The sequence below is a fragment of the Budorcas taxicolor genome, chromosome 9, assembly GCF_023091745.1.
Source record: "Budorcas taxicolor isolate Tak-1 chromosome 9, Takin1.1, whole genome shotgun sequence".
NCBI lineage: Eukaryota > Metazoa > Chordata > Mammalia > Artiodactyla > Bovidae > Budorcas > Budorcas taxicolor.
This window is the reverse complement of record NC_068918.1, coordinates 68271829-68296095: the sequence shown is the minus strand read 5'-3', so window position 1 is coordinate 68296095 and position 24267 is coordinate 68271829. Positions and strand designations below refer to the sequence as shown.

The 24267-nt window shown below is 39.4% G+C and overlaps 1 protein-coding gene across 1 annotated transcript in view; it reads left to right on the top strand.

The window, feature by feature from the left end:
• The window catches only part of TXLNB (taxilin beta), a 56602-nt gene that overhangs the window by 1117 nt on the left and 31218 nt on the right, over positions 1 to 24267 (top strand). The window contains exons 2-4 of the mRNA XM_052646094.1: positions 1630 to 2082; positions 12404 to 12495; positions 17855 to 18025. Coding sequence (XP_052502054.1) covers positions 1644 to 2082; positions 12404 to 12495; positions 17855 to 18025 — 702 coding nt within the window. The 5' untranslated portion in view covers positions 1630 to 1643. The remainder of the gene's footprint in view (positions 1 to 1629; positions 2083 to 12403; positions 12496 to 17854; positions 18026 to 24267) is intronic.

Below are 24267 nucleotides of genomic sequence, written 5' to 3'. Positions count from 1 at the left end.
TACTTGGTGAGGGCCACAGGTGGGTGGTAATGTCTGGACACTGAATTTTCTGTTCTTGTTGCATTCGAGCATTTGACTTCACCTGCCCTGAGAAGGGGAGGAGGAAGCTGTATAGTGCATGGAGCAGTGTGTTTTTTTCACTTTCATGCCAACACAACAGCAAAACCTGTGGATTATTAGGACCCTGTCATAATTTCATGCTGCCAATTAGCAGCACCACCATTAATTATTATTCACAAGTAAAATGCACCATAACTTAAAGGCAGAAGCCAAACATATTACAGCTCTAGAAATGGTGATAGCCAGCCACCCTAGAAAGCCTGATTCAGCCCATCCCTCACTCCCTATTTCCAAAGGGTTACTTGGGATTATTACATTATACATGGATTATTCCCCTGGTTCATTCCCTCCCTGCTTTTAAGACATTTCTACTTCTTAAAAATTATTGTTATCCTAGAGCTTCTTGACTGAGATGAGAAAGTCATAATATATTGGGGTGTTTTTTACCCCTAAAAGAAAGTCTGTTTTTATGTTGGAACAAAAGACAGAAAGACAGAACGTTTGCTCAGTTGCATCTGACTCTTTGTAATCCCATGGACTGAGAAGCCTGGCAGGCTACAGTCCATGGGATGGCAGATTCTTTACCAGCTGAGCCACCAGGGAAGCCCTCATTGGAACAAAATGGTATAGAAATTCAAGGAATTGTCATTATATCACCATGTTTCCATACACGTTCACATCTTTCCTCATGTCTTATTTCAAAAATGATGCTGGTTTGAACCTCAAAAAAGTGTATTTTCTGATTAATTAGTACATGTTGCTCATCTGGGAAAAGGAAAATACCAGAAAAGCAAGTGTTTCCTGTATCCAGTATAATAATTGATCTATATTAATGGGCTCATGGGTTTCCCTGGTAGCTCAGATGGTAAAGAATCTGCCCCCAATGTGGCTTGGGTTCAATACCTGGGTCTAAAAGATCCCTGGAGAAGGAAATGGCAACCCACTCCAGTATTTTTGCCTGGAGAATTCCATGGACAGAGGAGCCTGGTGGGCTACAGTCCACTGGACAACAAAGAGTCAGACACGACTGAGTGACTAACACACAATGGGCTCATACTAATCAATATGCACTAAAATAGAGTTTAGACTGTTACTGTTATGAGTGATTTTAGTAAGGTCAGTGGCTCTTATACTCAATGTTTTAACTTTAGGAGAAAAGTATCAATTTAAATTTAGACATTAAATGTAGATTAAACATTAAATTAATGTATTTCCAATTACTGCAAATCTACGTAGAATTATAGATGAGAATGATAACACAAATTGGCTATTCTAAGCAAAATGACAGATATGACCATGAAAAATAATACCTTGAATTAATCTGTTAATGTCAATAATAGGAGATACTATTGGAAATTAAAGACCAAAATCAAACATATGCTAAAAGTATGACTTAATTTGGAAATGCTTCTCACTGTTCCTACCCAACTAATTGCAATATCAATGCTTTGTGGAAGTACATTCATTCTGTGTTAGAAACTGTAATCAGTAGGTACCAGTGTGGGGATAGCCTTACCATATGCCTGTAACTGAGTTAACTACATCAACCCTGGCTGTGCTTACCAACAGATACCACTCCCAGTATGGAGAGCAATCAGCCTGGGCAGCTGTCGGGAGAACCACCATCAGCACCTGTGAGGGACAGTTCAGCACTGTCCAGTCAAAATGGCCTGGAGAAGCAAAATGATCAGGACCACTCAACCCCACTCCCAGCACCAGAGCAGGTGGCAGGTATACAGCTGGAACGGGGACCCCACGATATCTCTGAAGAGTTGAACCGACAACTGGAAGACATCATTAACACATACGGGTCCGCTGCCGGCGCGGCAGGGAAGGAGGGTACCACCATGGTCAAGGAGCAGCCTGAGAACACAGACCCACCTGACAATGAGGATGGAGACGGTGAGGAGGCCCCTGAAGAGGCGGAGAGAGAACCCGCAGCCACTGGAGAGCCATCCACAGCCAAAGAGCCTGTCAGCAACAAAGAGCAAAAACTGGAGAAGAAAATTCTAAAAGGATTAGGCAAGTAGTTACATTCTAATGTATGATTTTTCTTTGAATTATTCCTAAAATGGGGCACTTCCAACCTTTGCTAAAAGCCATACCTCAAACTTGGATTTTAGCACAATAGCTTCCTTCAGGATTGCCCTACATCTTCTCTTACTATACTTGTCCCCAGGCCCCCGCCCCCTCAACAGAACTAAAATGAACTTTTCAGTATGTTACGCATCTATTCTCTGTCCCTTGTGGTTTCCCACTGCTCATAGAATAAAGACCAGACTTCTTAACATTGTCTTTCAGGCCTTAATAGCTAACCCCAACCAGCTTTCTCTCATCAAGTTACCCCCCAAAGCCTCTTTTCTGAACACACTGCCCTGATTACACCATTACTATCATCACCACCATCTAGTAGTTGGTCATTCTCATCTTCTCTTTCAGTTCTTTCAACAGGCCATGCTCCACTCCCCGACAGGGCCCATGTCCATTCTATTTTCTCTACCTAGAAATCCGTCCCCACTTCCCAGTTCGGCCCTCTCAGAATTTAACTCATCACTTAGCTCATAACTCAAACGGCATTTTCTAAGTCTCACCCTGAAGTCTTGTTTTCCATTTCAGTTGTACTATATATCTTTTCTTCCTGACATTTACATTTGAAAGTATACATTTATTTTTGTGATTATTTGATTAATACATCTTGTCCCCACTAGGTCTTCTATCTCAAGAGCAGGGGCAATGTGTGTATTTGGACATCATTGGATGTCTAGCATCTAGAACAGTGGTTGACATGTGCTAGGTGCTCAATGAATATTTGCTGAATATCCGTTATAAGGATGAATGAATGAGTGAATGAATGAAAAGGAAATTGTTCAAAGCAAAGCTAGTAGAATCTAGATTTAAACAAAGTCTAAATACAGGGATGGTTTTGTATATAAAATGATTGTCACTGAATCACTTGAGTATTTCCATTACTACATATATAAAATATTTCTTATTTTAATAAAACTTCAAAAATATATTGATTATGCTACTGCTAAGTCACTTCAGTCATGTCTGACTCTGTGTGACCCCAGAGACGGCAGCCCACCAGGCTCCCCCGTCCCTGGGATTCTCCAGGCAAGAACGCTGGAGTGGGTTGCCATTGTCTTCTCCAATGCATGAAGTGAAAAGTGAAAATGAAGTCGCTCAGTCGAGTCCAGCTCTTCGCGACCCCATGGACTGCAGCCCACCAGGCTCCTCCATCCATGGGATTTTCCAGGCAAGAGCACTGGAGTGGGCTGCCATTGCCTTCTCCATATTAATTATAGAATGTTGAAAATTGCAGAAAATACTTTCACTTTCATTAGTTCACTGGTTCAGCAAATAATTACTAATGCCTAGTCTTTATGAGGTACACAAAGATAAAAAAAGATCTTTGATTAAGGACTTTGGTTAAGTCTAGAGAGAAAGTAGACACATACACTAACTGCTATATAGGATAAGTGCTAGAACAGGCACAGGAAATTGTTAGGAGAGCATGGAGTAGGGGGGTTGGAAACACCTAAAATGTCTATACAAGAAGGGTGAGAGAGTTAATTTTTTTAGCTATGAGTGAGGGCATGTTACTACCCATATGAGTGTCCTCTGCCTGTCTTCCTTGGTGAAATTTCACTGAAATACTCACTACAATCACTACCTCCTATGTGATACATTCCCTGACAGGCCCAGGTAGAGTTAGCATCATCTTCTGTAGTTCTCCAGTAAATTTTCTGCAGCAATCATCTGTTTATATACCTGTATCCCAAGCTGGAGCAAGAATCTATTGAGATAGTGGTCACATCTCGCTACTGGAAGCTGGTGTGGCGGAGTGAAAGATCATGGGCACTGGAGTCAGAACTGGGTTCAGACTTCAGTGAATAGGTTATGTGCAAACCCCAAAGTATGTCTGTGCTGGCATAGGACCTCACTATGAGGCTTAAAAGCACTGCTGGTAATGCTTTCAAGAAGGGCTAAAAAACACAAACAGCTACTTTACCTACTCAGCATAAAGATTAACTCAGATAATACCAAGTTCTAAAGTGCAAGGTTGGAATCACTCTAGTGTTTTGGAACTTTGGGAAAGAGAATAAAGTTGCTCTGTGTTATAGAGGTATTTTCTGTTCTCTATCCAAGGCATCTCAGAAATAAGCTTTTGCATTAGTCATTGTTAAACTTTCCATTGTTGAAAGTTAAGTCGCTCAGTCATGTCTAACTCTTTGTGACCCCATGGACTGTGTAGCCCACCAGGCTCCTCTGTCCATGGGATACTCCAGGCAAGAATACTGGAGTGGGTTGCCATTTCCTTCTCCAGGGGATCTTCCCAACCTAGGGATCGAACCCAGGTCTCCTGCATTGCAGGCAGACGCTTTAACCTCTGAGCCACCATAATCACATTGCAAAGGTGAATGATTTCAAGTGTTTCTAACCAGGAAAGATCTTTGGCTTTATCACCCTAAAACTACTTCTACGTAGGAATTTGTATGTGTTATAATGGGGGATAGATATGAAGAAAGCAGGGGAAAAGTTAAAGATGACCAATTTTTTACTGTCTTCCATGAGTTATTTCAAAATCTGTATTAACCTCATGTGCTGCTGTGTTCAGTAGCTCAGTCATGTCCAACTCTGCAACCCCATGGACTGTAGCCCTGCCAGACTCCTCTGTCCATGGGATTTTCCAGGCAAGAATACTGGAGCGGGTTGCCGTTTCCTACTCTAGGGGATCTTTCCGACCCAGGCGTTGAACCTGGGTCTCCTGTACTAGCAGGATTCTTTACCTGATTCTTTACTGCACAGATGTACCTGGGAAGCGTATTAACCACATACTTACTTCCCTGGTGGCTCAGACGGTAAAGCGTCTGCCTACAATGCGGAAGACTCAGTTTCAATCCCTGGATTGGGAAGATCTCCTGGAGAAGGAAAAGGCAACCCACTCCAGTATTCTTGCCTGGAAAATCCCATGGACTGAGAAGTCTGGCTACAGTCCATGGGGTCGCAAAGAGTCAGACACAACTGAGTGACTTCACACTTTCCTTTACCAAATAATCAAAAAAATTTAGAGAAAGAAAAAAATGTCACAACTAATTCTGTCATTATGTATAAATTAACAAAGTTCAATTGAATGTGTTTATCGGGACCAATGTTTGTGATCAGAGTGCCCACATGGGTGCACACTAATTACATGTGTATAAGCTGCTGATACTTTCAAGCTGTTCCTCTGAAGACTGTCGATATATTCTCTAAACATTGTACTATTTCAGCTACATTATGAGTTAAACTATATTTTTAGGCTAATTTAAATATGTAACCATTGTTTTAAACATCATTTCAATTGCCTGAAAGTGGCTTCAACAAACTGCTTGGCTCTTTATCAATTAAATGACATTATTATGTCATTTAAACTATGGTCTAGACCAATGACTTCAAACTTAACTGTGCATTGGAATCAAATACAGAATTTGTCAAAAATGCCATTCCTGAGCAAAGAGATTCAGAATTGGTAGGTCTGGATTGGGGCCAAGGCACTCTGGGTAATTTTGACACAAACAGATTGTGGAAGCGATGGTTTTATGCTTCAGAAAATGCTTCCTCTACCTTTCTGGAAAAAAATATAAAGTGCCAGATGTGGTCTTCTTTCAGAAACTATTCAGAACTTTTACAGAATTTGAGTATGTCATTCAATCCATATCTAAGACATATCCTTAGTCTTTGCTTACATATTTGATCAAAGACCAATCTTTAATTAGTGTATGTTTGTCAGATAACATTTGCTTTATTGATATTTTTGAGATATTGAAATGTTCTGACTCTCTAACCCCAAATTTTCCAAAGTATATGCTTTGGGATATTTGACATTTCAGAGCAAGATAATTTTCCAACTGGCAGAATTCTCTGACCTTTAACATACACAACAGTGAAAATCTCCAATAGTGATGGGCATAGTTTACAATATTTCCTAAATTTATTGGACCAAAAACATCCATCTTTCACAGAACACTGATTAATATCTGGGAAATGTCTCTACAATCCAAGCACCCAGGACTTGTTTTTCCTTTACAGGCTGCATATCCTCCCACTAGTAACACACTGTACACCAGAGCAGTTGAAGTAACACTAAAATCTCTTTAGTTGGTGGAGTCACTTTCTCCTTGGCACTGAACAAAATAAAAACAGATTCCCCACTAGACAGCACTATGACCTGTCCTGTTAACGTCTAAGTATGTCCCTTCCTCCCCTCACCCCATCCTCCAGCTCACCGGTGTCTTATTCATCTCTTCTCTATCAACATTATGTGAGTGGCACAAGTACCACATAGTAAGAAGCACAAAACAATGACAAATGTAATATCCCTTTTGATATTCAGGTTGATAACCGATTGAGTAGGAAATCATGGATCTGAAGCATAAATCTGGGAGAAAAACAAGCTGATCCACAGGTCTATTATGAGCTCAGAATTTATCTAGTCAATGTATCGATTTCTAGATAGGAAAATTAAAGCCTAGAGAGTTTTAAAGTCTGCCCCAAAAGTTATTCAACTAATTGATGTGATTGTGCGATTAGTCATAAGGAAAGCAAAGTGCAGACCTAAAGTCACTAATGTTCAGGACCAAAGAGAGACTAATCGGTATGTCGGTTGAGAAGCATTTAGCTGAGCTATAGTTCAGTTTAATGGGTTTCATCTTTCCAGTTACAGGGGAGTTTCAGTTCTACCTTCTGAGTAGCATCTTGACTAGGACACTGGTTTTCTAAAGTCTTTTCAGCTACTGACTTACTCTGCCTTAGAACGGTCACCTTCCCAGGTGGTCTGTTTTATAAGATTTTAGCTTGATTTCTAGTTTCACTCTGAGAAAGAAACAAACTGTAGCTTTGAAACAAATGCTAAATTTTCTGGAAGAAATGGTAGGAGACCAGAGGAATTTAGGGGAGAGAGGAATCCACAGAGACTGAAGCGTTCATGAACAGATGCATAGGGATGCTCAAACTTAGGTCAGACCCTGAAAAGAGAGGAGGGTTTAGAGGAGTAAGTGAATTAAGGGAAAAATAATTGTTTGCGGTAAAATGATTAGTACTTTCTTCTGACCCAAGTTGGAAATGGATATATTTATTTCTTACTGCTTTTTCTGATATTTTTCTTTTTTATTGTAAGGTTTTGTTTTGTTTTCCCTGGAATAATCTCATTATTCAGTTCAGTTCAGTCACTCAGCTGTGTTCAAATCTTTGCAACCCCATGGACTGCAGAACGCCAGGCTTCCCTGTCCATCACCAACTCCCAGAGATTTCTCAAACTCATGTCCATTGAGTTGGTGATGCTATCCAATCATCTCATCCTCTGCCATCCCCATCTCCTCTTGCCTTCAACCTTTCCCAGCATCAGGGTCTTTTCCAATGAGTCAGTTCCTCACATCAGGTGGCCAAACTACTGGAGCTTTAGCTTCAGCATCAGTCCCACCAATGAATATTTAGGACAGATTTCTTTTAGGATGGACTGGTTGTATCTCCTTGCAGTCAAAAGGACTCTCAAGAGTCTTCTCCAACACCACAGTTCAAAAGCATAGTTCTTCAGTGCTCAGCTTTCTTTATGGTCCAACTCTCACATCGACACATAACTACTGGAAAAACCACAGCTTTGACTAGATGGACCTTTGTCGGCAGAGTAAGGCCTCTGCTTTTTAATATGCTATCTAGGTTGCTCATAGCTTTTCTTCCAAGGAGCAAGCGTCTTTTAATTTCATGGCTGCAGTCAGCATCTGCAGTGATTTTGGAGCCCAAGAAAATAAAATCTATCAGTGTTTTCATTGTTTCCCCATCAATTTGCCATGAAGTGATGGGACTGGATGCCATGATCTTAGTTTTTTGAATATTGAGGGGTTTTTTTAATATTTATTTTTATTTATTTGGCTTCTCAGGGTCTTAGTTGTGGCATGTGGGATCTAGTTCCCCAACCAGGGATCAAACCCAGGGCCCCAGCACTGACAGCTCAGAGTCTTAGCCACTGGACTACCAGGGGAGTCCTGAATGTTGAGCTGTAAGCCAGCTTTTTAACTCTTTTCTTCCACTTTCATCAAAAGGGTCTTCAGTTCCTCTTCGCTTTCTGCCATAAAGGTGGTGTCATCTGCATATCTGAGGTTATTTATATTTCTCCCAGCAATCTTGATTCCAACTTGTGCTTCATCCAGCCCGACATTTTGCACACTCTGCATATAAGTTAAATAAGGAGGGAGACAATATACAGCCTTGATGTACTCCTTTCCTGCTTTGGAACCAGTCTGTTGTGCCATGTCCAGTTCTAACTCTTGCTTCTTGACCTGTATACAGATTTCTCAAGAGGCAGGTCAGGTGGTCTGGTATGCCTATCTATTTAAGAATTTTCCACAGTTTCTTGTGATCCATGATCCACACAGTCAAAGGCTTTGGCATAGTCAATAAAGCAGAAGTAGATTTTTTTCTGGAACTCTCTTGCTTTTTCAATGATCCAACAGATGTTGGCAATTTGATTTCTGGTTCCTCTACCTTTTCTAAGTCCAGTTTGAACATCTGGAAATTCACAGTTCATGTACTGTTGAAACCTGGCTTGGAGAATTTTGAGCATTACTTTGCTACAGTGTGAGATGAGTGCAATTGTGTGATAGTTTGAACATTCTTTGGCAATGCCTTTCTTTGGGATTGGAATGAAAACTGACCTTTTCCAGTCTTGGGGCCACTGCTGAGTTTTCCAAATTTTCTGCCATGTTGAGTGCAGCACTTTCATAGCATCATCTTTTAGGATTTGAAATAGCTCAACTGGAATTCCATCACCTCCACAAGCTTTGTTTGTGGTAATGCTTCCTAAGACCCAATTGACTTTGCATTCCAGGATGTCTGGCTCTAGGTGAGCGATCATACTGTCATGATTATCTGGGTCATGAAGATCTTTTTTGTATAGTTCTTCTGTGTATTCTTGCCACCTCTTCTTAATATCTTCTGCTTCTGTTGATTCCATACCGTTTCTTCCTTTACTGCACCCATCTTTGAATGAAATGTCCCCTTGGTGTCTCTAATTTTCTTGAAGAGATCTCTAGCCTTTCCCATTATATTGTTTTCCTCTATTTGCACTGATCACTGAGGAAGACTTTCTTATCTCTTCTTGCTAATCTCATTATTAGGCTCAGTTTTTTTTTTCTTTTTAGGAAAGCTTTCTTTATAGTTATAGCTAAGAAACTGCTAGTAGTTTAAACACATAAAACTGATTTTTCTTCCTGTGTCTGACACTGTCACCTAATGACCCCATTTCCTAAAATTGTAATGACAGCCTTTCTTATGAGATGATTGGTCTAATCTCTCCTCCACACAATCACACACAGCACTTTAGTCCAGCAAAATTTTAATGGATGTGTAAAAACTAAGCTCTCTCATGTTACAAAGTTATGGATTATGTACATGTTTGTCTCCAACTTTTTGGATTTTTTTTTGTAGAAATCATTTTTGAAGGGTAGATTGATGCATCTGAATGTTAAACTTCTATACAAAATAAGAGAATATGAGAGCAGAAAAAGACCTCAGCAAGTGTGACAATTAAAAAAAAAACAAAACTGTTCTCATTGTTAGAAAAACTAAAGGGGGAGAAGATACTGAACATAGAAAAAGAGATCCACTGGCCTCACTCAAGTGTTTCTATCTTTCCCAAAAGAAACACGATATGGTTTTCTGGTTGATACTCACATTGAGAGCTATGCTAAGCATATATTAAAGGTCACAGGTGAGAGTAAGACCTGTCTTTCCTCCAGTTAATCACAAAGTTGTTTTCTGGACAGTGTTTATTTGATTTACATGATATTAGTGTGCACAGGTTGGCTCTGTTTAGTTCCATTATTACCAACATTCACTAAACACTTGCCATGGACCAAACACTACGTGGGGTTCTAGGCCAGACATGATCAACAGTACAGTCTCCTGCCTTTAATGGATGATCCTCTAACCCAGGACAGCAGTCATCACATGAGCGCCTTCCACAAACTGAAGACTAGGGTGAAGGGATGGCCAGACCAACACAAGCCATCCCTGCACTACAGAAATCACTCAAAGCCAGGCCTGGTTGGGGAGGGACAGCAGAGTTTATCAGTTTAAAGGTAATGTTACGCCATAGGCCATAATTGGGTTGCTGGTCGGGCACCACTCACCCCCACCCTCTCCCCCGTCTCAGACCATGTCTCTAATCTGAACTGACTCACTGGGCAAAGATAGATGAAACCAGCTGTTAGGAATGAGGTCATTTTTTTCTTTTTTCAAAAGAAGTTTCTTTTTATTTCTCTAGGTTTCCCTGGCATCAAAATTCCACATGGGAGTGGAGTGATTTAGAACAAGTAGACAAATCCTGGATCCAAGCCTTGGCTCTGCCAGTGCTAATTACATAACTTTGGGCTTCTCTGGGCTTTCTATTCTTAATCTATAAAATTAACCAGTTGTCTGGCTGCTCTTTGAAGTTCCTTCTAAACCTAAAATTCTTTGATGCCATTAGAGTTACCAGATTTAGCAAGTGTGAAAATACAAGCCACCCAAGGAACATTAAATTTCAGAGACACCATTATTTTTTAGTAGAAGAGTGTTCCATGTCCTATATTTTACCTGGAAACCCTAATTCCATGATATATTTGCCTCTCCAAGATTAAAGCAAAAATTCCAACAAAGGAGAAACGCCTGTTCTTGTGGGAGAGGTTGTCAAAATTGTTAACATTCTCAAGCAGATTTACATCAGGAAATGTAGGCTCCATTGGGTGGCTTGACCTCTCTATTCAGATTAGACAGGGCAGCTATAACAGGTAGCTGAGGATGAGGAAGCTGCTCCACCTTGACCCTGCTGTTGGCAAAGATACGTTCAGTGGTACATGTGTGTAAGCCTCAGGGTCCAGCTCCTGCCTGCAACCCTCAACCCTGTGGATACTGAAAGATCTACAGGTATCCCTGTGGATACCAAAGATCCAGTCATCTCAGGAAGGCTAACTGGGAGGTTGAGCTCAAAAGACAAAAGGAAGAACAATGGGGAAAGAAAAGAAAGAATCTAAGGCTCACTATCAAATAATCATGAACAGATGAGTTTTTAAACATAACACAAACTCCAGCTGGGAACAGAAAACGAAACTGCCGACAGAGATTAACGCCTAGGTGGGAGAAGTGAAGATCCGGGGAGGCTAAACTTGTAACCGAAGAGACACAAAAAGGCCTAGGGAAAAGTGTCTTGGGTCCATTTTCTCTATATATTGACTTTATTCTCTGATAGGAAATACGATCAGAGTCATTCCCACACAAACTGCATGAAATGGGCTCACACACAGAAACAAGACAATTGGTTTCCCTCCCCAAAAAGAAAGAGGCACTAAAGGAACAAAACCAAAAACATGGGCAGACTAAACTGTCAAGTTTCTCTGCTTTGGGCTGGAATTTTTTACAGCTCCAGGTATTAATGCCAGCTGGTTCACAGTAGTCAGATATAGGCTGGTTTGCTGCTGCTTCTTTTTTTTTTTAATAATTAACATGGGGAAGTGGATGATTTACTCTTCCATAAAGTCAGTGGTTTTTTATTCTTCTGAATATTTTCAGAATGTTCACAATCCCCTGGAATATTTAGAATATAAGGGGAAGTAACTAAGAACAAATTCTTGGGATGGAAATTTGGGGACAACTCTTATAGTCTTATAGACTTCCCTGGTAGCTCAGACGGTAAAGCGTCTGTCTACAATGCGGGAGACCTGGGTTCGATCCCTGGGTCGGGAAGATCCCCTGGAGAAGGCAATGGCACCCCACTCCAGGACTGTTGCCTGGAAAATCCCATGGACAGAGGAGCCTGGTAGGCTAGAGTCCACGGGGTCGCAAAGAGTCGGACACGACTGAGCGATTTCACTTTCACTTTCACTTATAGTCAACATTTATTGAGAATCTACCATGAGCCTGACACTGTACCATACATTTTTATAGACTTCTCAATTAATCACTTATTTTGCAAAGTAGGTGTCATTCCTTTTCCAAGGGAAAAAAAAAAATTACATCTGCATCTCAGACAGGTTAAGTGACTTGTCCAAGGCTGGATAGCAGCTAACAAGTAGATGTGGGTTCATTCCCTGGGTTGGAAAGATCTCATGAAGAAGGGCATGGCAACCCACTCCACTATTCTTGCCTTAAGAACCCCATGGGTAGAGGAGCCTGGAAGTCTATAGTCCATAGGGTCACAAAGAGCCGGACATGACCAAAGCAACTTAGCACAACAAGTAGACCACCTGAGATTCCAGCCCTTATCATCTGACTTCAAGTTCAACTCTTAATTTTTAAAATGTCTTTATGGTTTTTGTTTTCTTTTAAGGCAAAGAAGCCAACCTGCTAATGCAAAATCTGAACAAGTTGCAAACTCCTGAGGAAAAGTTTGATTTTTTATTCAAGAAATATGCTGAATTGGTAAGATCTTTGATTAGCCCTTTTGCCAGAAAGATTTAAGCTCTGTTAGAGCTGAGAAAAGGAGGTTGTTAGCTTTTCAGGTACATCATTATAGACGATGGCTGGTTCCCTCAGGCAAGTCAAAATCAGAATTCACAAAGGCAGAGTTTTTAAAAAGGAAAGACAGAAGCAGAAAAACTGAGGAATAAAAGCAAAAGGAAGAAAGAGAACAGAGTTGGAATCACTCCACCTTCAATTATGTGCATAATTTGAGAGATGGAACAGCAAATCAGAGATAATTTGTAAAAAGTTGTGAAAATTTAAAAGTTCTTTTTGGCTTTGCAAAGAAACAGAAGTACACTAGAAATAAAAAGTAAATTTTCAACCGGTTCTTAAGCACAGGTTTTTTGAGGGAATGGTCTTCTCAAGTAAGGCAGAGGTTGACTGAATTCCACCCCTCAGTTTGTGAAACATTCTCATTTATTCCTGATGAATGCATTCATTCATTTATTCTCCATGATCTACATTCTTCTCCTGTCCCACACAATGGCAAAGCACTTGACATGGATTTTGTTTCCAGTTATAGATCCTCCACATGCAGTCTCCCTCTCAACAAGATAGGGCCAGTGGCAGGAAGAGAAGCCACTCCCAGACTTCAGAGAATCCGTGAAGTGGACGGTTTCTTCACCATTACTCTTACAACAGTCCACTTGGAAGAAAGAAAAGGGCTCAGCAAAGCCAGCACCACTAGTTTCAGTGTGGCCTCACAAAAACTGACTAAAGGAGTTGCATCTGAGGCCCACGCACCAGCCCTGGGGTGTACAAGACCTACTGTGGGGATGTGGCATCCTCTCAAGTGAGGCTGGGCAATATGCCACCTCGCTCTCATTTCTGCCTCTTTCCCTCATTTGTTTTCACTTATTTCTTTCAGAGAAGCAGTGACAGCCCCCCACCCCCAACCAACAAAACAATTCCTCCTGGCAGTAGGTTGGACTGCCCCTGAAGGCAGATTTACCTCACATCAAAAAAGCTTAAGAGTCAGGGCCTCTCACTTGCATAGGCCCCTCTGAAGCCCTGAAGATAATTCTTTTTTTTTTCATCTTCTTCTTTTTTTAAAGAAGGTCTCTAAACCTGAGACCCACAAACCACTCAGGTCACTGGTTGCATCTTATCCCTATTGATGGAGTAGAGTAAGAGACTCAGGTTCAATCCTTGGGTCAGCGAGATCCCCTGGAGCAGGGCACAGCAATCCACTCCAGTATTCTTGCCTGGAGAATCCAATGGACAGAAGAGCCTGGCAGGCTACAGTCCATAGGATCACAAAGAGTCAGACACAACTGAAGCCACAGCACAGCACATCACAGCACAGCCTCAAAGAAATTCTGAAACCCTGAATGACTAGTGACTGTTTAACTCTGCCGACAATGCTTTTAAATTAGTTTTAATCACATAAACCACATCACAATGATATAAGGAAAATGCTGAATACACAAGTAAAAATATCTCTAATCCTACAGTCTAAAACATGAATGCTGACTTATCTTCCTTTTCAGTTCTACTATACAAAGATACCTATTGTATAGCTACCATCATTAGGTGCACAGAATTTAGTATCTGTTTTTTTGGCTCATGTGACAATCATTTTCACATGTGTTCTTCATAATTATATTTTGTCAAAGCTATGAAATTTTCCATTAATTGACTTTATTCTAGTGGTTCTCTAGTTTGGGGACATTTATATTCCTTCCACTGTTTGTATTACCAAATATTGGTGCAGTGAACATCATCATGCATGAGCTTTGTTCCTTATCTTTTATGATCCTTGGGAAAAGTTCCAGAATTGGGATTACTAAATCAAGCAGTATAAATGCTTTTAATGGCCATATTGTTTTCCAAAAGAATGGTATAAATTTCTAAAGCAAGTATTAGTGTATCAATTTTATTGCAACTTGTTTAATATTGCCTGTTAACCACTCATGAACAATTTCAGTGCCATAAAACAATAGGTGTCGAAAATAATATTTTTCCCCCAAATCTGACCCCATCCTCACTGGTCTGTCCTTGCTCTTTTCAATAATTACTACATTGATTTCCCTTTAATTTACCCTTCAATTTACTTATTGACACCAAGACCTTTCATATTTAGTTTCTAGTATCATGTCCCATACTTAGATGAACTGGGCATCTTCCAGACTACTACTCTTTATGTTGCTGTAGCCTCACAGCAGTACATCAGAAAAGAATCACTTATCCAGTCTGCCCAAGATCTTTCTTATGAGCCAGGGCTGTTCACCCTGGTCTCCAAGAATTCCCAAACCCACTCACCCTACTAGCCAAGCAGTCAATCCCACAGAGGTTATTTTTTCCAGAAATTCTACTCAGCTCAGTCTTACTATATTTTTGCATTTGTATCATATCCCATAATAAACTTTTAAGCTCAAAAGATCATTCTAGAAAAAATAAATAGGAGAAAATTGACCTCAAAATCCTATTATATATCCTTTTAAGAAAGTAAAAATTATGAAGAATTTCAATCTTTTACTTGGAGACTAAAAGCTATTTCCCTACTCACTGATTCAGAAATTAATATACAGAGTTTCTGGAATTTAAGTGTTAACATAGAATAAATTATTAAATTCAAAAGCTGTGAATCACATTGCTACTCAAGTTCACTCACCCTTACAGATTCTAAATCCTGTAATATCAACAACTGTATTTTATTAATAACTAAGTTCATAAATAAATAAGGATACCTCATGACTAAATTAAGAAATGAACTGGAAGAAATATTTTTAAAAATTTCCTCAATTTATAAGTAGTTACAACATCACAAACTACTTGGCATTAACTTCACTTTTTTAACTTAATAATAAAAAAAAGAGAGAACAAGAGAAACTGCAGATAAAAATCCTATATGCCTGTTAGAACTGGACAGAAGGCATACATCTAAATGTATTATTAAATCACAGAGCCAGCATTTGACTGAAGTTGACTCAGTTGTAATGTTTGCTTTCATCCATTAAGAAACACCATATGCAATCACATAAACTTGAAGTAGTTGAACAAAATTAGTCACACTCTCAAAAAAAATTGTTAGAAAGTTAAGGGGTTTTTAGAGCAAAGCAAGATAGACCTAGCTATCTGTCAAATGTGTATGATCCTTCAGTAAAACTAAAACATTTAAATGGTCAGTGAGCAAGCACAAATCATCTCTTCCAACTTATGCAACATAAGCAAAGTATCCTTCTCCTTATGCTCAGATAAATCTACATGGGGCAGTGTTCCCCCAAAGAGGGAAAGTCTTGCCAACCATGGGACAACATGCAATGTCTCTGGAGATAGTTTGGATATCACAGTTGGGGATGTTACTGGTCTCTAGTTGGTAGGGGTCATCTGCTAAATAGCCTACAATGCACAGGACAACCCCCACAACAAAGAACTGTCACCAAATGTCAATGGTGCTAAGGCAGAGAAACCCTGACAAATTGTTTAATCTTCCAAAGGAAAAGTCTAAACTAAAATGGCAATAGCAGTAATAATAACATATAAATTTCAAGAAAGGACAACAGTTCATTTAAAGTCCACACACAAGGACAAGAAGTTTCATCCATATCTAATAACTATGGTGCAAAATGAAGTGAGCATGATAAATATATAATAAAATATCACTGACTTTCCAATTGAACCTCAAGAAAGATACCAATTTCAGTAAATATTTATAGTAATATGGATAATATGGACCTAGTTTTTCCTGATGCTAACACTCACTAATAAGTAAAAACATACATAAGTATGAAGATAGAATATCATGAATGAATATCCCCAGCTTAATCTGGCAAAGGTTTATCATGGACATTTCAGTGTAATGGGAGGCAGCGAGGGAGGAAAGGATTAAAATAAGATGTGAACTGAAGAAAGTGTGACAATCGTGTTCATCTAGCTCAGAAAGAACAAATGCTTTTTCAAGATAAGAAATTAAGATAACTAAGACACATATCAGGGCTTACAGTGTGTGTGTATGTACCCATTTGTATCTGGCTCTGAGAGGCATCAAGGGCATCTGCAGTCCAAAGAACCCACAAGCTTCCAGGCCTTTTCCTCCTCATTAGCCAACAAGATAACTATCACAGTGAGTACCCACCTGGCTTACACATCATTCAGATTCTAAGGGAACTCAGTCCAGTGGAGGAAACGGCTCTGAGAAAAAGGCTCCAGCTTTCTCATGGTCACACTGTCAGATCCCAGTCCTACTCCTAGTAGGCAGTCTCTGGAGGCTTAATTTATATCAACAAATATTTATGGGATTCTAGTTGGAACAGGGGAGACTGAACCCACACTTCCCCATTCCAACTAGAATTCCATGAATACTTGTTGCCAAATTTACCAAACAAAAATACAGAATGCCCAGTTACCTTTGCATTTCAAGTAAACCAACAGCAAATGGCAATACTTTGAATTACTTTTACTAAAAACTTGTTCCCTATTTATTTGAAATTGAAATTCAGCTGGGTGTCCTACATTTTATCTGGCAACCCCTAGCTCAGAACTTTAGCATCCTGAGACAGAAAATCCAGGGGTCCATTGGTTTCATTTTCCATGTTGCCCTCGATACTTTAGCTGTGGCTGCTGTGAGAGGAGGCCCCACCTGTGCTCAGCAGAAACAAGTGTCATGATTTATTCACCATAAGCATGGAGGTTGTGGGGGATGGGCAGAGAGCAAGGCTTGTTACAGATACTTCCCTTGTGTGCTGTTGAGTTGTGCAGTGGCTATTTCGGAAACTTTGGTGACAGATCATCAATCCTGAAATAGTCGAGGAGTACATGTTCCTCTCCCCCTTTCTCATAACCCACACACTTCACCTTCTGTTTACTAGCTGCTTTTCACTTTCCTACTTTTAAAAAACCAATACAGTATTATAAAGTAAAGTAAGAAACAGTGAAAAAAAAAAATTTGCTAAAGCTTGTTTTGAGAAAGAACTGTGAAAATTTAAATGTAAACCAAGAAGACACACCACTGACCATTTTCCTAAGGCAAGGCATTATCATGAATTCTGAAATATGCCTTTCTATACTGACTGGCTTCATTAGACTCAAGAAAGATAAAACTGTTTCTAGACTACTGAAAAGAAGATCAAAGTAAAAGAGATCAATAATAATAATGATAAAGGAAAAACCTATAAATGTTATGTTTTTAAATCATATCTACAAGTATTGCCATGGTAACACTCATGAAGTTCATTTGACTCCAGAGGGGACACTGATGATAGCAGCAACTTTTCCAAACAACCAGAGGGTGGTCTTTAGGCATTTGCTCTTCTGCTCCTATCAACTCAACAGAGATTTCTGCCATTTTCTTTCACATTTGCACCCCCACATCTAGCTGGATGAACATCGCACTGAGCAAAGGAAGTTAAAACTCCTACAAAAGAAACAGGCACAGATCCAAAAAGAAAAGGACCAGCTACAAAGTGAACACAGCAGAGCTATCCTCGCAAGAAGCAAACTGGAGAGTCTGTGCCGGGAGCTGCAGAGACACAACAAGACACTGAAGGTATGTGTCACCAAGGCCCCAAATAACACACTTTCTTGCATCCTTTGTAGGCACAGGCTTCTGCCATTCCTGGTGTGAGTTTTAGAATCAGAGAGATTTGGGTTCAAATATTAGTCCTGCCACTTGCTCACTTGTGACCTGCAATAAATTATTTTACCACCCAAGCCTGTGACCTCATCCATAAAATGGGGATTATACCAATGTCACTGTGTGGTCAGGAAAAAATTAAATGAGACCACATATGTAAGGTTCTCATGTAGTACTCAGTGAATACTAGAACTTTGGTAAACTGTGTGTTATTCCTCTTTATGTTGAGTTTGTTCTGTTTTTTAAGGTAGGACTTCGTTCCACTCTTTAAAATACAAATTTATAAAATACAACATTTTTTTTGTCTGAAAATGAAATCTGCGTGACATGAAACAAGTTGACACAAAGCTAACTGACAAAAAAAGGGAAGATTGAGAGCTAAAATGTCAACAGTCATCTGAATAAAGAAGTTACTCGAAAAAAACACTGAAGCTCTCTAAGCTTAATCATTCAATCTAAAAATAATAGACTGATCACTTCAGTCAGTTTGCATGGGCTTCATTAATCACAGTGTAAGCCTCTAGCAGTGTGGTTAATTTGATTACACACAGACACTAGCTCCATTCAATGAAGCAAGATGCAGAGTTCTCCAAGATAGTACTGCATGCAGCCACAATCCCCTTTCCAGCTGAAGATCCTAAAGCTTTTGACAAATGGGAATTAGACAGCAATATTCCTGTGATATAGTTATTATTACCAGTGTTTAAAAGGAGATACTTTAAGAAACAGAGAGATTAATATCATTGCTGAGTTTGTACAATGGAATTAGGAAGAAAAACAGAATTGGATAATGAATGGCTCCTCATATTCCAAAATTAGGGGTTTTTGAAGTAGAAAAAGAATATTATTCATTTTGATATCAGTTTTCAGAGGTGCTATCTCCCTGCCTCCAGTCTTGCTTTCTCTAATCCATCTGCCACAATGATCCTTCTAAAATACCAATCTAGCCATCTTCCTGCGTAAACATTTCAGTGGCTCTTCATTATCCTTAGTGTGGTGTATGAGGTCCTACATGGCCCTTGATTACCTCTCTGACTTTAGCTCTTACCATCTCCACTGCTTACTCTGCTTTGGTCACTAAAAGCTTCAGTTCAGTTCAGTTCAGTCGCTCAGTCGTGTCCGACTCTTTGCGACCCCATGAATCGCAGCACGCCAGGCCTCCCTGTCCATCACCCACTCCCAGAGTTCACTCAAACTCACGTCCATCGAGTCGGTGATGCCATCCAGCCATCTCATCCTCGGTCGTCCCCTACTCCTCCTGCCCCCAATCCCTCCCAGCATCAGAGTCTTTTCCAGTGAGTCAACTCTTCTCATGAGGTGGCCAAAGTACTGGAGTTTCAGCTTTAGCATCATTCCCTCCAAAGAAATCCCAGGGTTGATCTCCTTCAGAATGGACTGGCTGGATCTCCTTGCAGTCCAAGGGACTCGCAAGAGTCTTCTCCAACACCACAGTTCAAAAGCATCAATTCTTCAGCACTCAGCCTTCTTCACAGTCCAACTCTCACATCCATTCATGACCACAGGAAAAACCACAGCCTTGACTAGACAGACCTTAGTCGGCAAAGTAATGTCTCTGCTTTTGAATATACTATCTAGGTTGGTCATAACTTTTCTTCCAAAGAGTAAGCATCTTTTAATTTCATGGCTGCAATCACCATCTGCAGTGATTTTGGAGCCCAAAAAAATAAAGTCTGACACTGTTTCCACTGTTTCCCCATCTATTTCCCACGAAGTGATGGGACCAGATGCCATGATCTTCGTTTTCTGAATGTTGAACTTTAAGCCAACTTTTTCACTCTCCTCTTTCACTTTCATCAAGAGGCTTTTTAGCTCCTCTTCACTTTCTGCCATAAGGGTGGTGTCATCTGCATATCTGAGGTTATTGATATTTCTCCCGGCAATCTTGATTCCAGCTTGTGTTTCTTCCAATCCAGCATTTCTCATGATATACTCTGCTTATAAGTTAAATAAGCAGGGTGACAATATACAACCTTGACATAGGTCACTAAAATTTCAAACCATTCTTGACATAGTCTGTTAATCTCTCACATTTTTTTAATTGGAGGATAATTGCTTTACAATGTTGTGTTGGTTTCTGCCATACGACATCATGAATCAGTCATAACTGATCACAGCCTAATCGTGATAAAGGAGCTTGTGTAACTCAATGAAGCTATGAGCCATGCCATGCAGGGCTACCCAAGATGAACAGGTCACAGTGAGAGTTCTGACAAAACCAACTCAGTGGACATGAATTTGAGCAAACTCCAGGAGATAGTGAAGGACAGGGAAGACTGATGTGCTACAGTCCTAAGTTGACATGACTTAGGAACTGAACACATACACACACACACACACACACACACATATATATCCCCTCCTTCTTGAGCCTCTTCCCACCCCCACAGTCAGTTTTTGATATTTGGGAAATGAAATGCTAGGGTGATGAACTTTTAACTCTCAAATTACGAGTTGTAGAAGATGGACTTCTGGCATCTCTTTAATCATTGCTCTGGGACCATCAAAACCCAGGTTAGATGGGAATGGAGGCATTATCCTCAACTTCAGATATGTAATCAAATAATAGCACTCCGGACCTACATAGATCTCCCAGCTTTCAGTAGTGTTGTAGCTAAAGGAGATAAAAGTTAAACCTCCTTTGATGACGTGGATGGAATGATGTGGTGTAGTTTCTTTGGATAGCATTCAAAGACAGAATGATGGAAGTGGCAGGAGACCCTGTACATATATCTGCACACCCTCAGTAATGACTTCCAGTTGTAGACAATGGAATTAAGTGGCATTACTATGCCAGGACTTGTGCTGAGTGCTTTACATGTTATTTTGCCCAATCTTCACAAAAACCATGAGCTAGTATCTCCATTTTATTGAAGGAACTGAGACTGAGTGATCAAAATCAGTTGTCTAAGGTCATGAATATTTTGTCAAAATCAGAAAGTGAAAGTGAAAGTGACGTCGCTCAGTCGTGTCCAACTCTTTGCAACCCCGTGGACTGTAGCCCACCAGGCTCCTCCATCCATGGGATTCTCCAGGCAAGAATACTGGAGTGGGTTGCCATTTCCTTCTCCAGGGGATCTTCCTGACCCAGGGATCGAATCCAGGTCCCCCACATTGCAGGCAGATGCTTTAACCTCTGAGCCACCACGGAAGCAGAACTCAAATTCAAAACATTTTCCGATTTCCCTCCTGATTGTTTCTTTGACCCATGGGTTATTTAGAAGCGTTGTTTAATTTTAATGGCCCCTTTATATGGTCTATCTTGATGAACATACGAAATGCACCTGGAAAGAATGTCTGTTTTTCAGAAGTTAGGTGTAATGCTACATAAGTAATAATTAACTCTACAGTATTTATGTCTTTACTGAATTTTTGACTTGTTCCTCTGTCAATTCCCGAGGGGTGGGTGTAGACACTCTCCAACTATAATTGTGAAATTGCCTACTTCTTTCAATTATGTCAATTTTTGATTCATGTATTAATATTTTGAAGCATTAGTACATGGGTATACTATTGTGATTTCTAAGTCTCCTTGATAAAGTGACTTTCATCAATATGAATGTCTACATTATCTGATATCAATCTAACCACTGTAGCTTTCTTACTCATTGCTTGCATGGTATATCTTTTTCCATCCACTTATTTTCAACCTGGGTTTTTCTACGTTTTTCTATTTAAAGTGCATCTCTTATAGTTGGGCCTTCTTTCTTTTCATTCTTACAATATCTGCCACTTAACTGGAGTGATTACTGTTGTTGTTTAGTTGCTAAATCATATCTGACTCTTTTGCAACCCTATGGACTGTAGCCCAGGCTCCTCTGTCCATGGGATTTCCCAGGCAAGAATACTGGAGTGGGTTGCCAGTTCCTTCTCCAGGGGATCTTCCTGACCCAGGGATGGAATCTGGGACTCCTCAATTGGCAGGTGGATTCTTTATCACTGAGCCACCAGGGAAGCCCCTTAACTGGAGTAGTAGTCCATTAATATAATGTAATTACTGGAGTGGTTGGATATGTCTTCCATTTTATTATTTATTTACTATTTGTCACATCTGTTTTTTCTTCCTCTGCTTTTACCCTGCCTTATCTGGATCACTGGAAATTTTTTACATTTTTTATTTTATCTCATCTCTTGGATTTTTAATTATATATCTTTCCATTTTTAGTGGTTGTTCTGTGATTGCTATAGATATTCTTAACTTGTCACAGTCTATCTGGAGTTGAAACTGTATCACTTCATATAATATGTAGAAACATTACAAATAGAAGATCCCTTTATTGCTCCCTATCTTATATTTATATAATTTATAAAACTCTTGAGGCAATGCTATAATTTTTAAACAATTTCATATAGTCCTTTAAAAATTCAAGCAAAACTGTATTTTTTCAAACCTGGATTTTACCATTTCTGATGCTTTTTATTCCTTCTAAAGCTTTACATTTCTGTTTGGTGTCACTCCCTTCAGCCTGAAGAACTTCCTTTAGTATTTCTTATAGCATAGGTCAGTTCTCTTATTTGCTTTTTATCTTTAAAATGTCTTTATTTTGCTTTATGATTTAAGGCTATATTCACTGGATAAAGAATTCTGGCTTGACAAGAATTTTTTTCTTTTTCTTTCTCTTACTCAGCCTTTTATAGATTCTGTAGTCTGGGCTCCACAATTTCTGATGAAAATCAACAATAATTTGAATTATTGTTCTCCTGATGTGACATGTCACTTATCTCTGACTACTTTTAAGATTTTTCTATGGATTTTTGGCTTTTGGAATTTTGTTTTATGCCCAAGTGTGGCTTTCTTCATATTTATCCTACTTAGAATTTGTTGAGCTTCTTATACCTACCTGTATCCCTGATAGCTCAGTTGGTAAAGAATCCGCCTGCAATGCAGGAGACCCCGGTTTAATTCCTGGCTTGGGAAGATTCACTGGAGAAGGGATAAGCTACCCACTCCAGTATTCTGGCCTGGAGAATTCCATGGACTGTATAGTCCATGGGGTCACAAATAGTCGGATGCGACTGAGCAACTTTCACTTTATATCTGTAATTTATGTCTTTCACCAAATTTCAGGAAGTTTCAGTCATTATTTCTTCAAATATTTTTTTCTGCCCCATTCTCTCTCTCTCTCGCATTCCCCTTCTAAGATTTTAACTCCATATGGGTTAGATATTTTGATATTGTCTCACAGGTCCTTGAGTCTCATTTCATGGTTTTCATCAATCTTTTTTCTCCTTGATCTTTACATTAGATACTTCACACTGACCTATCTTCATATTCATTGGCTTTGTACTCTATTATCTCTATTCTACTGTAAGCCCACCCAGTGGTTTCACACTTCATATTTTGTAAACTTTAACTCTAGAATTTCCACTTTGTTCTTTCTTATAGATTATTTTTCTCTGGACAGCGCCTTTTTATTGAGATATTTTCCTTTTTATCAACAAACATAGTATTTTTGAGCCTCAAATTATACCAAAAGACCCACCTTGTAAGAAATTAGTGTCTTAGGCAATATGATTTTAGTAAAGAAATAAGCAGGGTTTGTTATCAGACTATCACTGAATTTTAATGTGGAAAAGACAATAGGAATCATCTAGTCCAAGCTATTCATATGTCTATATGTAAATTAATGAAATTTGTTGACTCATTAAATAAACATTTACGGAATACCTGTGGATTGTGTGCCAGGCACAGCACTGATTTTAAGATCCTCAGTGATTCCTGAAAAGTTGTTTTCTTAATTATTTCAGATTTTGTCCCTCAATTTTCTTTTTGCATTATTAATTTTCACTTTGAATTTTGTGCATGGTAAAGAAAATTCTACCTCAGACATTGCCCAAATGATTGTTTTATTAGTGGAATCAAATTTTATGATTTCAATAGATTTATTTTTCTCTCATTGAAAAACAGTGTAATATAAAATGCAAGATGCCATTCTATGGGCCAGGATTGGGTGCTATGATGGTTTGACATGTGTTTAATGCTATGTTAACAGCTATACCCTCTTTTTTCTAGCCAGTGGCCAGTGAAAAACTCAGACTTGCTGGGTAGCATGGGATGGTCCTTTCATTTATTCATTCATTCATGGATGGAATAGTTATAAATGCAAATAATATCCAAATCATGGACTATAATTCTG